General features: G+C 39.2%; 2 protein-coding genes across 2 annotated transcripts; both read left to right on the top strand.

Annotated features, from left to right (window-relative positions):
• The first annotated feature begins 393 nt into the window (after positions 1-393).
• Positions 394-3,315, top strand: pi15b (peptidase inhibitor 15b). Its single transcript, XM_071361842.1, has 6 exons — positions 394-501; positions 742-1,030; positions 1,512-1,630; positions 1,801-1,933; positions 2,146-2,261; positions 2,578-3,315. The coding sequence occupies exons 2-6, from the start codon at positions 764-766 to the stop codon at positions 2,711-2,713; spliced, it is 771 nt and encodes a 256-aa protein (XP_071217943.1). The 5' UTR covers positions 394-501; positions 742-763; the 3' UTR covers positions 2,714-3,315.
• Positions 3,316-4,756: 1,441 nt separating this feature from the next.
• LOC139550732 (cysteine-rich secretory protein LCCL domain-containing 1-like) lies at positions 4,757-15,162 on the top strand. Its single transcript, XM_071361841.1, has 15 exons — positions 4,757-4,973; positions 5,360-5,679; positions 7,681-7,799; positions 8,230-8,362; positions 8,462-8,577; positions 8,734-8,834; positions 8,930-9,100; positions 9,247-9,307; positions 9,771-9,837; positions 10,437-10,567; positions 12,024-12,067; positions 12,158-12,230; positions 12,321-12,390; positions 14,142-14,275; positions 14,728-15,162. The coding sequence occupies exons 2-15, from the start codon at positions 5,422-5,424 to the stop codon at positions 14,777-14,779; spliced, it is 1,530 nt and encodes a 509-aa protein (XP_071217942.1). The 5' UTR covers positions 4,757-4,973; positions 5,360-5,421; the 3' UTR covers positions 14,780-15,162.
• Positions 15,163-15,701: the final 539 nt, after the last annotated feature.

Below are 15,701 nucleotides of genomic sequence, written 5' to 3'. Positions count from 1 at the left end.
GAAAACCTGAGACTATCTAAATCAGTGTTTGGTCTCTTCCTGACAAGGTTTTGTTGTTCAAGGGCATGAGCCTGATCCAATTTCAAATAAGAGCAGAAAGTTAACTGCATCATGGACTGATAACTAATACAATATAATCGGGAACAACAAGCATGGCATTGTGATGCTGACAACCAACTGAGTGAAGTCATGAAGAAGACACCTTGCTATTACAGTAATATAAAGGATATAATCCTAACTTGACCTAAATGTAATGCAATTTGATTTCCAATAAATACGCATGCAATAAACAATGTTACAAGTAGCATACAAATGATATAATGTTGACATTAACACCTCAGACACTGTTTACCATATGCTCCTTGAGCAATGACAGATTATAAAAACCGTGGCCAAGGCAGAGGCATGTCGCAGTAGAGTGAGAGAGGGACTGAACAGAGTACGCAGAGAAGGGAATTGTACAACTTTGAACAGGCTCATCTGAGACTTTCTGAATTGCGGGTAAGACATTGGCTATTCAACAATGTATTTTGGATCAAACGTTCATGTTATATTTTGAATCCAATCAAGGAAGTGATAGTTTGAATAGTATAGTTATTTGCCAAAACATTTTTTAAAGAATTAATGTGATCTTTCTACCTTTGCGTTTTTATTCAAGAGCATGACATAATTATCCAGAGTAATGTAGGCTACCTGTTTTATTTCAAACGAGACTGTTATTTTCTTTGTTTTTCTTTACAGTACGTGACTAAACTGGAGAAGAATGAAAGGCATGTGCTATTTTACCAATGTGGTCCTGTTCTGCATAGCCAGTGGAGCAAGTGGATGGCTCATCCATAACTCGACAGAATCCACTTCAATAGCCAATTTCACCGACATGAACTCAACGTTAAACGCGCAGGTGTCTGCGCTCACCCCCAAGTCTAGACGGAAACGCTGGATTTCACAAAGCGACATGCTTACCATCCTTGACTATCACAATAAAGTCCGAGCAAACGTCTTTCCACCTGCTGCAAATATGGAGTATATGGTGAGTGCAAGTTTTTAATTGAGATTCAATTGAAAATGTTTTACATGCTAAACTACTAGGCTACTTTTTATTTGAGATTTGTTGGCGTAATGTTGCCTTTGTAATTTGATCTGATAATTTACTGTATAACTTTTTTTGCCAATTAAAATGTAGGTATGCATCATGAGTCATGTGGCTACTATGGCTTGGTCTATGGCTCACCCTGCTGGAAACATAAGGTTACTACATAAAATCAGTGTGCTCATGGTCACAGAATAATATATTATTTTGTTGGGGGGGGGGCATCTATTCGATATCATTGCAAAAAGCTTTACTGTTTCTATTGGGTATCAACATATAACTGATGAGCAGTTTTGTGCATTTTGTATTCATACAAGGTAATTCAGGTAGATATTTATGAGAGCAGCTCACAATGCATGGCTTTTGTGCACTTTTAGGTTCAATCCCAATGAATGCATTATCATGTCTGCAACACATACAGGTGTGGGATGAAGGCCTTGCCAGATCTGCTGAAGCCTGGGCAGCCACGTGTCTCTGGGAACATGGACCACCATTTCTACTGAGATACCTGGGACAGAACCTGTCGGTCAGAACAGGGGGGTATGTAAAGCCTGGGATGTGTCAATCATATATCAACTGACCACGTGTTGATACAATATTCTATTTGTTTTTATTGATTGAGGGGGATCCGAGCAATGCCATCTTTGAGTCCAACCTCATGCAATGTTGACTATGGCACAAAATGAATGTACTTGATGTGTTTCTTCCAGATATCGCTCCATTCTGCAGCTGGTCAAACCTTGGTATGACGAAGTCAATGATTACATGTTTCCATACCCTCGTGACTGCAACCCCAGGTGTCCTATGAGGTGCTCTGCACCGATGTGTACACATTACACTCAGGTACAGTAGCCATCTAGGCACTTCAGATTTGGGAATCTTTGGGGTAGTCTTCTCCTGACGAAGACCCTGATGAAGGTCTATTGACCTAAACATTGCTTCTACGAGATGAATTCAATCGTTTGTGCAGTATTCAGGATAACCAGGGTGCTGGAGTTTCTTCTTTTTCAGGAAAGTATTTTTATCCTCAAAAGACTTCTCTGACTGATATTCAGATGGTGTGGGCTACAACGAACAGAGTTGGGTGTGCAGTTCAAACGTGCTATAACATGGTTGTCTGGGGAGCCATGTGGAGACAAGCAACATACCTGGTCTGTAATTATTCCCCAAAGTGAGTCCTGCTTAATACCTTAACAAGCTCCACTTATCACAGCTGAATGATTGATATCCTCTCTCTTACATTTCAGAAACACATTGTCAGACCGAATGAGAACAGATTTATAGGTGTTCACGTAAACTGATGTCATTATGAAAGTATCAAGGCTATTTTATGCAAAATAAAAAGTATAGCTGCTATTATGCTTTAGATTTGTGAAATGGGAAATGACAACTACATTAATTCAAATTGGAAAATGATCTGTTTAATGCCCAAGGGAGCATCTTTCAACTACAACAAGAATGACACATTATTACTCTTTCTTTTCCAGGGGGAACTGGGTAGGAGAACCTCCCTACAGAGTTGGCATCCCATGTTCAGCATGCCCACCAAGCTACGGAGGCTCATGTAGTAACAACCTATGTTTCCCTGCAATAACGTCCAACTACATGTACTGGTTCAAGTAAACCATTTAGACATCTGTTTTAATAATGAACTGTCAGATATCATAATTTCACATTGCTTCAAATGTCAGATGTATTTCCCCCAAGTACTTTATATGTACAATGTACCTTTTATACAATTACACATTTTGAATTATAAGCTACATTTGATTTGGTTTGAGATGTAAATTAGTATCATACATTGTTATGTTGTAGCGTACAACACTTATTGTTGTCTTACCATCATATTGATGGTATTGTATTGATTTGTTGGTGACTTTTGATTGACTATTTGGTACAGAGGTCAAACCTACAAATACCTCTACTAAGGCAGTGGTTAATAAGCTTCCTCATAACTATAAAGACAAGAGTATATTGGATCGATCGACTCCAGCTCACAGTACCATATGTCAGTAGCATTTTCAACATTGATAAATATCGTTTTATTAAAGATTTACTGTATTTTTGTAAGTACTTCTGAAGTTTTTTCCAGAACATGAATTACATGTTGTTTTTATTTGCATGATGCTTCGTATTTTTACACCAGTGAATGTCACTTATATTTGTGTTCATGTAATTGCTATGGCCTGTTACCATTGTTATAGAATAAAGACTGCTAAACTGTATGTCTTGCTTGAGAACGTGTGTTTGGAATGTCCAACTGCATCAGAAGAGGTTTTAGCAGCTGTAGTGAGGAAAGGAGGACACCAGAGGGCAAGCCTGACAAAGTAAACCTTTTTTTCTCAAATCAAATTGTATTTGTCACATGGGCTACACAGTTTACAGCAGGTATAAAAGGTGCAGCGAAATAAACTCTGCCTGCAGTGGAATATTCCCTTGTGAATATTCAACAATGTCCCTGTGACAGAAGACAGAAGACTGATAATTATGGAAATGTTGCACATAAGTCACACAAAGACAAATAATGAAATGAATAATAGGGAAAACAACACAGGAAAAGGTTATTTAGACACAATGTCAACTATCTGCTGAAACGTTCTGTACACTGCTAAATAAAATCAAAAGAATGTCCCCGGTCAACATCATTACAGAGAATTTGTTTAGGCCCTGCCCATAAGCCAATTATCTCTTGGACCTGTTTAGTTCCCCACTGACTTGGAGTCTTGCAGTGCTAGAACCCAATTGACCCCTAGCATGGAGTGTCTGCACCTCTACTGTAAAGCACTGAAGAGGACTATCAATGGGATTAAAATTCCCTTAGTAGGCAACTTTGAATTGGCAAGTTACCCCGTCAATGCAGTCACCTGGAAGCAACCATGGCACTGTACAGCAACTTGTTACAGGTCTTAGCTGGGCACTGACTTCATTTCCACCTGAGTGGACTTTTCTTGGTCATGTGGGTTGATTCCTCTAGACATCTTACTAGGAAGGCAGGATTGAAGTCAGCATGACCTAAGGTGCTGAGAATCTGATGCCCAGGAAGGCACTCATAAAACAGGGAGCACAGCATGCCCTCTACCCAGAGGATACCAGCTATCTCCATGATACCCACCTGAGGAACAGAGTCTGTTTCTCAAACTTGGGTTGATGCTTACTGAAGTGGAAAAAGCCTAATCAGTTTTGATGGGTTTGGCCATCCTTAAGCTGCAGAGCTCATTTGGGTTGTGTTGCTTAACAAAGGCAGGGAGTTTAGGAAGACAGCAAGTTCAGAGTGCAGCTTTTCTTAGTGTCATGGGTGCAGGCACAAAGCTAGAGAGGCTTGTAATAACATAGAGAGTGATGTTTGGGGTGTACAGTACAGTAATATTTAATTCATCCATTCAACTCAAATCCCATTACAGTAAATGTGATAATTGAACATCTCAAAATCTTACCAACAAACATAAACAGAAATACTATTCTAAAGAAATACTAAATTTACATGTGAGTGGGCTCTTATTACCCAAAGTTTACCTTGCTGTAACTTGAGTGGGATGGCTGGGATCAGAACCAGAGTCTTCCAATAGTTCAATCTGGGAACACAGGAGGAGGCCAAGGGCGGGGTCTGCGGCGTTACGCATCGCTAAATCTAAATTTGGCATATAAACGCAGGGAGCGCTCATACTTGAATGATTATACAGGTACGCTCTAGATTCCTTGGTGGATGTACGATATCCGAATTGACTTACTTATTACGTAAATGTAGGCTCCTGTAGATGTCTAAATCTTAGGATGTATAAAGAGTAGCTCTCATGTTCACCGTTCTGCTTCAATACAACTTTTGGAGCTGGACATTGTTTCCCGGGGATAGTTGACCAGATTCAACAAAACGTTTTGGTAAAAGGTACATTTAAAAAATATATATATATTCGACACTGGGATAACGAAAAATACTGTTTTGAATTATAACTTTGTATTGTTGTAGCCTGTGAGAGAATTTCGCACGCAATACGCATGCTCATGAAATATTGCATGTGCTTGGCAAAAACGTATTTTTTGTGTGAACAGTGCAATTGACCTACTGTCAAGAGCTTAAAATACACCAAAGCTATGTACAGTATTACCGTTCTAATTCTAATGTATGATATCCTTGTGCCAGAGATGTGATAATTCATCAGTTCTCACATTCAAATGAATGCATAAATCAATAACCATTAATATTAAATTGAATAAAGATCTCTGAATGCTTGACCAACCATCATATTGTATTTCATTTTTTCTTTTGTTTAGCCGACATAATACAGATTTTGTATTGGAGTGAATCACAGAGGCTGGAGAGGCTGATCGTCATCATGAAGGGTGTACCTCAGGACTTGCTGAGAGGGTTTGGGTTGCTATTCTTTGCCCAAACAGTACTTTCTATGGTGATCCCTAACTCTACTCACCTGGAGGCCATACTGGAGAAGTATATGAACAAAGATGATGAGTGGTGGGTGTCCAAACAGAGAGGGAAGAGAGCCATCACTGACGGTGATATGCACCTCATCCTCGATTTGCACAACAAGCTCAGAGGTCAAGTTTATCCTCAAGCTTCAAATATGGAGTATATGGTAAGAAAGCTAAACCAGGACCAACTGTGTCTGCTATATTTAGGTTATGTTTAGGTTTTCCTAAGATGGACTGTAGGCAATTGGAATATGACACTTGCTCATACTGAAGAAGGAGATTGTACAGTACTAAAGATTGAAGGAAGTGTTAGTTACGTATTTTGCACTCATACTTCATCTAAGCTAACGTGTGATACTTGTTCATAGACTCAAGACATCTAGGCTTGAGAATCTGGAACATTCTCAAACCCATTCAACCAGAATGGTTTCAGCAGATCACATTTGGAAAGTCAGGGCCAATGCAGAGGTTTCACACCAAGCTCTGAGAGCCAGTGGTGTAAAGTAACTAAGTCAGAATACTTTGACATACTACTTAAGTCGTTTTTTAGAAGTATCTGTACTTTACTTGAGAATTTATATTTTTGACAAGTTTTACTTTTACTCCACTACATTCCTGAAGAAAATATGTAGATTTTACTCCCATACATTTTCCCTGACACCCAAAAGTACTTTTGAATGCTCAGGCAGGACAGCAGTATGGTCCAATTCACAACACACCTACCAGTATAATGCGGTGTCATCCCAATCGCCTCTGATCTAGCAGATTCACTTAACAAATACTGCATTTGTACATTTTTGTCTAAGTGTTGGAGTGTTGCCCCTGGCTGTCCGTAAAAAAAATTACATTAGAAAATTGTGCCGTTTGGTTTGCTTAATTAATATAAGGAATTTGACATCTAGCATTTACTTTTTACTTTTAAGTATGACAATTGAGTGAATTTTCCACAACTATACTTAAGTAAAACCAAATATTTTTACTCAAGTAGTATTTTACTGGGTGACTTTCACTTTTACCTGAGCCATTTTCTATTAAGGTATCTTTACTTTTACTCAAGTATGAATATGGAGTACTTTTTCCACCACTGCTCGGAGCAGAGAGCTCAAATAGATCAAAACCTAAAAACAAGCCTGACCAACAGCCAAGCAAGTTACTGCCCCTGTCAAACCCTGAGCTCTGGCCCCTGCCTTGGCTACCGACCAGCTCTCTCTTCCACTGTTATTGTGCACTCTGCCTCAACCATTTAAACTCACATTTTCAAATATTAGTCTTTATTTAATCTTTGCATTTCCTTTGGCAACAAAGCTGGATCTGTGTTGACTCAAACTTTTAACAGTTGAGCATCATCCTTTGAAGTATGGTTGATCAAATATAGGTTTCTGCAAAGGATTCCTGGAAGCAATGTAAAGTACTGTTCCCAGATGGAGGGGTTAACTGTAAATGTTGAAAAGAACACAAGGATTTGCCATTTAGAGGACATCATTTCGATGTCTTAATGTAAATTTCCAACACTATTTGGATAATTTGGACGATTTCCATGTATAAACAGAGATTAGTATCCAGGCCTACAGTATGTCCATTTCCTTCAAGCCCACTGCACTAACCCTAAGCAGTGCATAATGCAGATATCACTAATGTAATGTACTACACATGGAAGACATTAGGACTGTACAGGGCAGCCGACTGGCACCTTTTTCAATTAACCTTGATGGGTGTTAGTGCAGTTAAACAGCAGAACAGCAGCACACTACACCTATTCTTCTAATGGACAATTTTACTACAGCTTGGCAGAAACATTAGAATTCCTCACATCATATCTACTTAGCTCTTTGTCAGAAACAAGTGGTGCACAAATAGTTTATAGTGTCAATTGACCCAATACAAGATCTGTATCATGTGCAGATTGGTGCACTTTAGTGCAGAGTTGATGCAAAGAGGCCAGTAGTACTAAAAATGCCATCAGGTCCCCCAATACTTTCTGGGAAGAATGTTAAGATTTGCATTTCCAATGTTTGTTTATCAAGCATTTTGTATTTCTAGAGTCTAAGTAACACTAATACAAGCATTTGTAAGAGTTTTAGTCTCAGTAGCTCTAGCACCAATCTGATGAGCCTGCAGATATGTGTTTAGCCTATCAGAATAACTCTGACTTTCACATTTGAAAGGTTTGGGATACGGAGCTGGAGAGGAGTGCTGAACACTGGGCACACACCTGCATGTGGGAGCATGGACCACAACACATGCTAACCCAGATTGGACAGAACCTGGGTGCCCACTGGGGAAGGTCTGTATAGTAACAGAAGAGATGACCAGTTTGATTATATGCATTATGTCATTATACAGTAGTACTGTATATCCATTTCCTAAGATGATTACTTCTAGATACTTTGTTTTATCTAGGGAGTTTTTCCTTTCTAGGGAGTTTTTCCTAGCCACCGTGCTTCTACACCTGCATTACTAGCTGTTTGGGGTTTTAGGCTGGGTGTCTGTACAGCACTTCGAGATATTAGCTGATGTACGAAGGGCTATATAAAATAAAATTGATTGATTGATTGATTGATTTTAGGTGGCTTTAACAGGATGAATGACAGTTGTGGGGTCATATAAACTCATGAGGCAACAAATGTGTGATTAAACAGTGGAGTACAGAGTACTGATATATTGCCATGGGTTGTGTCCAGTTAGCTCAATTGTTTTGTTTCCACTTTCCTCAGAGACCGACCACCAACATTTCACGTCCAAGCCTGGTATGATGAAGTGAGAGACTACAGCTATCCCTATCCACAGGAGTGTAACCCACACTGCCCTTTCAGATGCTCTGGTCCCGTCTGCACTCACTACACACAGGTAAGAGTTTCCAATGACAATATCATAACACTTTATTTAAGGCCAGAGAAGTCTGAGAGGACCATTATCTGAAGGGAGCTACTTTGTCTGTCTTTGCAGATGGTTTGGGCAACAAGCAGCCATATCGGATGTGCTATTAATGTGTGCTACAACATGAATGTGTGGGGCATGATTTGGACTAAAGCTGTGTACTTGGTTTGCAACTACTCACCGCCGTAAGTTTTCCAATTAAAAAATATATATTCTTATGTTTGTCACCCCCACAAAAATGTTTTATTAAGTTCAAGTTGCTGTATATTATGTAGTGTATTGGAACTGGGAGGGATTGGGTCAAAAGGTTCAGTGTGTTTTATGATGTCATTTGTGTGCAGGGGAAACTGGTGGGGGCATGCCCCATACAAACATGGCAGCCCGTGCTCTGCCTGTCCGCCCAGCTACGGTGGAGGCTGTAGGGACAATCTCTGCTACAAAGGTTGGCTGCTTTTTTGGTGCAAAACAAATTGGTTGCTTTTCACATTTTTGTTTTGCAGGGCATATAACATGTGATGTGGCTCTTTTCTTCTTCAGAGAACGGAGTACAGAGACGTCCTGCCCCTGAACTAGAAGAGACAAATTACATCGAGCCGGAGTCACAGCCAGAACCGAGGGCCCAAGAGCCTCGGGCGAGACCACTGCCCCCAACACCATCATCCAATGACAACGTGGAGAGGAATGAGGTGGTCAGCACAGTGCAAATGTGTAAGAATTGATCTCTCATTTGATTGCACTGTATTTCATATACAATGTCACTGTACAGTAGGACATATCTGTCACCAGACAGATACATCTATATTTGGAATGACTGCCAGAAGATCTAAGTGAGATTGGTTTTCTTGTTTTTAAAGGTCAACAGATGGACTGTGAGACCAAGCTGCGTGATCGTTGTAAAGGAACCACTTGTAATAGGTAGGCCTAAATTGTAAAGGAAACACTAGTAATACTGTAGGTAGTCCTATGTTGTAAAGGAAACACTAGTAATACTGTAGGTAGGCCTACGTTGTAAAGGAAACACTAGTAATACTGTAGGTAGGCCTACGTTGTAAAGGAAACACTAGTAATACTGTAGGTAGGCCTACGTTCTAAAGAAAACACTAGTAATACTGTAGGTAGGCCTACGTTGTAAAGGAAACACTAGTAATACTGTAGGTAGGCCTACGTTGTAAAGGAAACACTAGTAATACTGTAGGTAGGCCTACGTTGTAAAGAAAACACTAGTAATACTGTAGGTAGGCCTACGTTGTAAAGGAAACACTAGTAATACTGTAGGTAGGCCTACGTTGTTCTTAAAGTCGATGCTGTCACTTACCAGTTCTTACTCATTCCTGTGAATCGGTCAAAGCTGAGTTATAACTATTGTTTCTTCTTGCAGGTACGAGTGTCCTCCTGGATGCTTGTCTAGCCCAGGGAAAGTAGTAGGGACTGGGTATTATGATATGGTATGAAAAGAAAACACCATTTTGTATCTGTCAATTTGTTTGGTCTATTCTCAGTGCACAAGTTGTGGGATATAAAATAATGATATAAAACAACTTTAGTCATTTTGCTCACATATTCTAATTCTTGAACAGTATTGGATAATACCCCTCAGAGCGGGAGTTGAACAGTTGGGGATGGCCATAGTATACTGTCATAATACATGAAGCAGGGGTCCCCAACTAAATTCATCTGCAGGCCGAGGATGGGCAGGGGGCCGGAACATAATTATAAATCATTTGTACACTGCAAATTGACCACAATAAGAAGAAGCGCAAACCGATATAGTACCTGACAAAAACATAATGATTACATTGGGATACGATCACATATGTCTCTCTATTTATGTGTGGGAAAACATGGGAACAGATTTCCTAAAATAAAATCACTTGGAGCTGATTTCCTGTTTTTTTTATAGTGTTTTATGTCCAACAATGAAAATTCACACAAAAAATGAATATGCTCAGTAAACTTGGGGGGCCAAATAAAATGATTTGGCCCATGGGCCGCCAGTTCGGGAACCCTGGTATAAAGAGTAGTGAAACATATTTACATTTTTCAGCAATCAAGTGTTTGCGGAGCTGGTTTCCACGCTGGAATCATAGACGATGGTGGAGGCTGGCTGGACGTTACAAGACAAGGAAGAAAATCACATTTCACAAAGTCATACAAAAATGGTGTTCAGTCTGTTGCGTGAGTTCAAATTTTACTCACTCCATTATATTTGTTTTACTCACTCCATTATGTTTGTTTTACTCACTCCATTATATTTGTTTTACTCACTCCATTATATTTGTTTTACTCACTCCATTATGTTAGTTTTACTCATTCCACTATGTTTGTTTTACTCACTCCATTATATTTGTTTTACTCACTCCATTATATTTGTTTTACTCACTCAATTATGTTTGTTTTACTCACTCCATTATGTTTGTTTTACTCATTCCATTATGTTTGTTTTACTCATTCCACTGTTTGTTTTACTCATTCCATTATGTTTGTTTTACTCACTCCATTATGTTTGTTTTACTCATTCCATTATGTTTGTTTTACTCACTCCGTTATATTTGTTTTACTCACTCCATTATGTTTGTTTTACTCATTCCACTATGTTTGTTTTACACATTCCATTATGTTTGTTTTACTCACTCCATTATATTTGTTTTACTCACTCCATTATGTTTGTTTTACTCACTCCATTATGTTTGTTTTACTCACTCCATTATGTTTGTTTTACTCATTCCACTATGTTTGTTTTACTCATTCCACTATGTTTGTTTTACTCACTCCATTATGTTTGTTTTACTCATTCCACTATGTTTGTTTTACTCATTCCACTATGTTTGTTTTACTCATTCCATTATGTTTGTTTTACTCATTCCACTATGTTTGTTTTACTCACTCCATTATGTTTGTTTTACTCATTCCACTATGTTTGTTTTACTCATTCCACTATGTTTGTTTTACTCACTCCATTATATTTGTTTTACTCACTCCATTATGTTTGTTTTACTCATTCCACTATGTTTGTTTTACTCACTCCATTATATTTGTTTTACTCACTCCATTATATTTGTTTTACTCACTCAATTATGTTTGTTTTACTCACTCCATTATGTTTGTTTTACTCATTCCATTATGTTTGTTTTACTCATTCCACTGTTTGTTTTACTCATTCAATTATGTTTGTTTTACTCACTCCATTATGTTTGTTTTACTCATTCCATTATGTTTGTTTTACTCACTCCGTTATATTTGTTTTACTCACTCCATTATGTTTGTTTTACTCATTCCACTATGTTTGTTTTACACATTCCATTATATTTGTTTTACTCACTCCATTATGTTTGTTTTACTCACTCCATTATGTTTGTTTTACTCATTCCACTATGTTTGTTTTACTCATTCCACTATGTTTGTTTTACTCATTCCATTATGTTTGTTTTACTCATTCCACTATGTTTGTTTTACTCATTCCATTATGTTTGTTTTACTCATTCCATTATGTTTGTTTTACTCATTCCACTATGTTTGTTTTACTCATTCCACTATGTTTGTTTTACTCACTCCATTATGTTTGTTTTACTCATTCCATTATGTTTGTCATAAAGCCAAACCAACAAGTGACACGTTTTCACACGTTTTACAGGATGAACAGGAGTGCAAATTCCTTCAACGTATTTACTGTACCAGGTATGTCTGGTCTACTATCATGTTGTGTACCTTTATGTCTCAGTAATGCATGTATTGTTTGAATGACATTGTGGCATCTTTGCTCCTCAGTAAAAGCAGTCACATGTGAGACCACCGTTGCACAGTTCTGTCCCTACAAAAAACCTGCACGGCACTGTCCAAGGTAAAGAAACAGGTCACTTTCTAATAAACCAAACTTGACCTTCTACTGTAAAGTTGATACTGTGTTTAATAGATATTTTTCCCCCACCAGGATGTATTGCCCCCGCAATTGTCTGCATGAGACCCGTGCCAGAGTCATTGGAACACAATGGTATTCGGATGTAAGTCCTTGAATGTATGTCTGTATGTATGTATGTACGTATGTATGTACAGTGGGGAGAACAAGTATTTGATACACTGCCGATTTTGCAGGTTTTCCTACTTACAAAGCATGTAGAGGTCTGTAATTTTTATCATAGGTACACTTCAACTGTGAGAGACGGAATCTAAAACAAAAATCCAGAAAAACACATTGTATGATTTTTAAGTAATGAATTTGCATTTTATTGCATGACATAAGTATTTGATACATCAGAAAAGCAGAACTTAATATTTGGTACAGAAACCTTTGTTTGCAATTACAGAGATCATACGTTTCCTGTAGTTCTTGACCAGGTTTGCACACACTGCAGCAGGGATTTTGGCCCACTCCTCCATACAGACCTTCTCCAGATCCTTCAGGTTTCGGGGCTGTCGCTGGGCAATACGGACTTTCAGCTCCCTCCAAAGATTTTCTATTGGGTTCAGGTCTGGAGACTGGCTAGGCCACTCCAGGACCTTGAGATGCTTCTTACGGAGCCATTCCTTAGTTGCCCTGGCTGTGTGTTTCGGGTTGTTGTCATGCTGGAAGACCCAGCCACGACCCATCTTCAATGCTCTTACTGAGGGAAGGAGGTTGTTGGCCAAGATCTCGCGATACATGGCCCCATCCATCCTCCCCTCAATACGGTGCAGTCGTCCTGTCCCCTTTGCAGAAAAGCATCCCCAAAGAATGATGTTTCCACCTCCATGCTTTATGGTTGGGATGGTGTTCTTGGGGTTGTACTCATCCTTCTTCTTCCTCCAAACACGGCGAGGGGAGTTTAGACCAAAAAGCTCTATTTTTGTCTCATCAGACCACATGGCTTTCTCCCATTCCTCCTCTGGATCATCCAGATGGTCATTGGCAAACTTCAGACGGGCCTGGACATGCGCTGGCTTGAGCAGGGGGACCTTGCGTGCGCTGCAGGATTTTAATCCATGACGGCGTAGTGTGTTACTAATGGTTTTCTTTGAGACTGTGGTCCCAGCTCTCTTCGGGTCATTGACCAGGTCCTGCCGTGTAGTTCTGGGCTGATCCCTCACCTTCCTCATGATCATTGATGCCCCACGAGGTGAGATCTTGCATGGCGCCCCAGACCGAGGGTGATTGACCGTCATCTTGAACTTCTTCCATTTTCTAATAATTGCGCCAACAGTTGTTGCCTTCTCACCAAGCTGCTTGCCTATTGTCCTGTAGCCCATTCCAGCCTTGTGCAGGTCTACAATTTTATCCCTGATGTCCTTACACAGCTCTCTGGTCTTGGCCATTGTGGAGAGGTTGGAGTCTGTTTGATTGAGTGTGTGGACAGGTGTCTTTTATACAGGTAACGAGTTCAAACAGGTGCAGTTAATACAGGTAATGAGTGGAGAACAGGAGGGCTTCTTAAAGAAAAACTAACAGGTCTGTGGGAGCCGGAATTCTTACTGGTTGGTAGGTGATCAAACACTTATGTCATGCAATAAAATGCAAATGAATTACTTAAAAATCATACAATGTGATTTTCTGGATTTTTGTTTTAGATTCCATCTCTCACAGTTGAAGTGTACCTATGATAAAAAATGACAGACCTCTACATGCTTTGTAAGTAGGAAAACCTGCAAAATCGGCAGTGTATCAAATACTTGTTCTCCCCACTGTATATACTGTATGTCTGACAATGGCCTCCAAATATTTTATTTCTCTCATAGAACCGGCCTGTGTTTTACGCTAACCTACCTTGTTTTTTTCTAGAAATCCAGTATATGTCGAGCAGCCATCCATGCTGGTGTCATTCAGAATGACTCAGGAGGCTACCTGGATGTGCAGCCTGTGGACAAGAGGAGACAGTACAGCGGTAGCTATCAGAACAGAATCTCTTCAGAAAGGTAAGGGACGTGAATAAGGGAAACGCAGGCCAATTGTGGGGTTTTGACTCTGTTGCAAATGCTTTTGGATGCGTAATGGCTAGGGACCAGGATTTTTTCCTGGTCGGCTCATGTGGTCAGAAAAACTCTTTGCCTTGTCAGATTTGGGGTGGCAAGTAGCCTAGTGGTTAGAGTGTTGGACTAGTAACTGAAAGGTTGTAAGATCGAATCCCCGAGCTGACAAGGTAAAAATCTGTTGTTCTGCCCCTGAACAAGGCAGTTATTAACCCACTGTTCCTAGGCCCTCATTGAAAATAAGAATTTGTTCTTAACTGACTTCCCTAGTTAAATAAAGGTAAAATAAAATATACATTATAGGCTAGTATCAGTGTCATATACTGTACCTTGGCTTGACTATGTAAACTGTTCTTAGCTGAATGCAAACTTACACAAGTGTCCATTCTTCCTAACAGCCTACAGAATCCCTCAGGTGGCAAAGCATTCAGAGTATTTGCAGTCATTTGAATCCACATTGCAAGGACACTGGCAATGAAAATGAGCACTTGTCATTTAACACCCAGTCATTTCACGGCCAGTAATTACACTGCTTATGGTTTCCTTCTCTTGCTAAGCTGCACCTCAGCTTCTCAAGGCTATTCAATTCACTTTGATCACAACATATATAAAGATACACTGTTCAAATGTAGATCTTTTAAGACTGTATATTGGATGTATATAACATGTTGTAAATAAGTTGAATGTCTAACAAATGTAATCTCTCATAGATATTTGTATCAGAACAGAAAAAGATGTAATGTGCATGCATGGTAAAGGTTTTAATTCTATGATATTTCAAATCTTGTATTGTTTTTTTAATTTGTAAGTATTTTATACATTTTGATGACTGATGTTGATGTTATATTTCATGATACAAAATTGTATAGCCCTTATTCATAGATTTTTACAGTTCAAGCCTGGCTGGCCAGGAGTGCGTCAGAGAATTTCATAGCACGAACCACATGGTGAGACACACAAAATATGCATTATTTATTTACATTTGTGAAGAAATCATTGTTATCAATGGTCAATTCTGGAAGGACAGTTGGGACTTTCATAGCATGTCTTTTAGCTGAACATACAGTATAGCAATTATTATATGTTTCATGATAACCTTATCAGTTCTCCATTGATTGCTACTGTTCATAATACAGTAGCTGTATGGTATGTAGTTTATAAAGCACTACCTCACGTTGTTAGAAAGGCACCATTAATGTACTGGAAACTACTGGTATCCTGTCTGGATGACAGAGAGAGTACTGTCTTACTGTCCTAGATCCAACATGTGTTTGTCAGGTTCACAGGGCATTACTGTGGGATAAAGGGCTAAATCCTGGTGTATTCAGTAGTTGCTTTTCATATTTCTACAGCCCCCCCCCCCCAAAAACCC

Source organism: Salvelinus alpinus, chromosome 23 (genome assembly GCF_045679555.1).
Source record: "Salvelinus alpinus chromosome 23, SLU_Salpinus.1, whole genome shotgun sequence".
NCBI lineage: Eukaryota > Metazoa > Chordata > Actinopteri > Salmoniformes > Salmonidae > Salvelinus > Salvelinus alpinus.
The sequence above is the reverse complement of the archived record's forward strand: the minus strand, read 5'-3'. Positions and strand labels throughout refer to the sequence as shown.

Coding starts and splice junctions, on each gene's coding strand:
- pi15b (XM_071361842.1), top strand. CDS start 764: ATGAAAGGCATGTGCTATTTTACCAATGTGGTCCTGTTCTGCATAGCC. Junction 1,031..1,511: donor CTGCAAATATGGAGTATATG/GTGAGTGCAAGT, acceptor CAACACATACAG/GTGTGGGATGAAGGCCTTGC. Junction 1,631..1,800: donor CTGTCGGTCAGAACAGGGGG/GTATGTAAAGCC, acceptor TGTTTCTTCCAG/ATATCGCTCCATTCTGCAGC.
- LOC139550732 (XM_071361841.1), top strand. CDS start 5,422: ATGAAGGGTGTACCTCAGGACTTGCTGAGAGGGTTTGGGTTGCTATTC. Junction 7,800..8,229: donor CTGGGTGCCCACTGGGGAAG/GTCTGTATAGTA, acceptor CACTTTCCTCAG/AGACCGACCACCAACATTTC. Junction 10,568..12,023: donor AATGGTGTTCAGTCTGTTGC/GTGAGTTCAAAT, acceptor CACGTTTTACAG/GATGAACAGGAGTGCAAATT.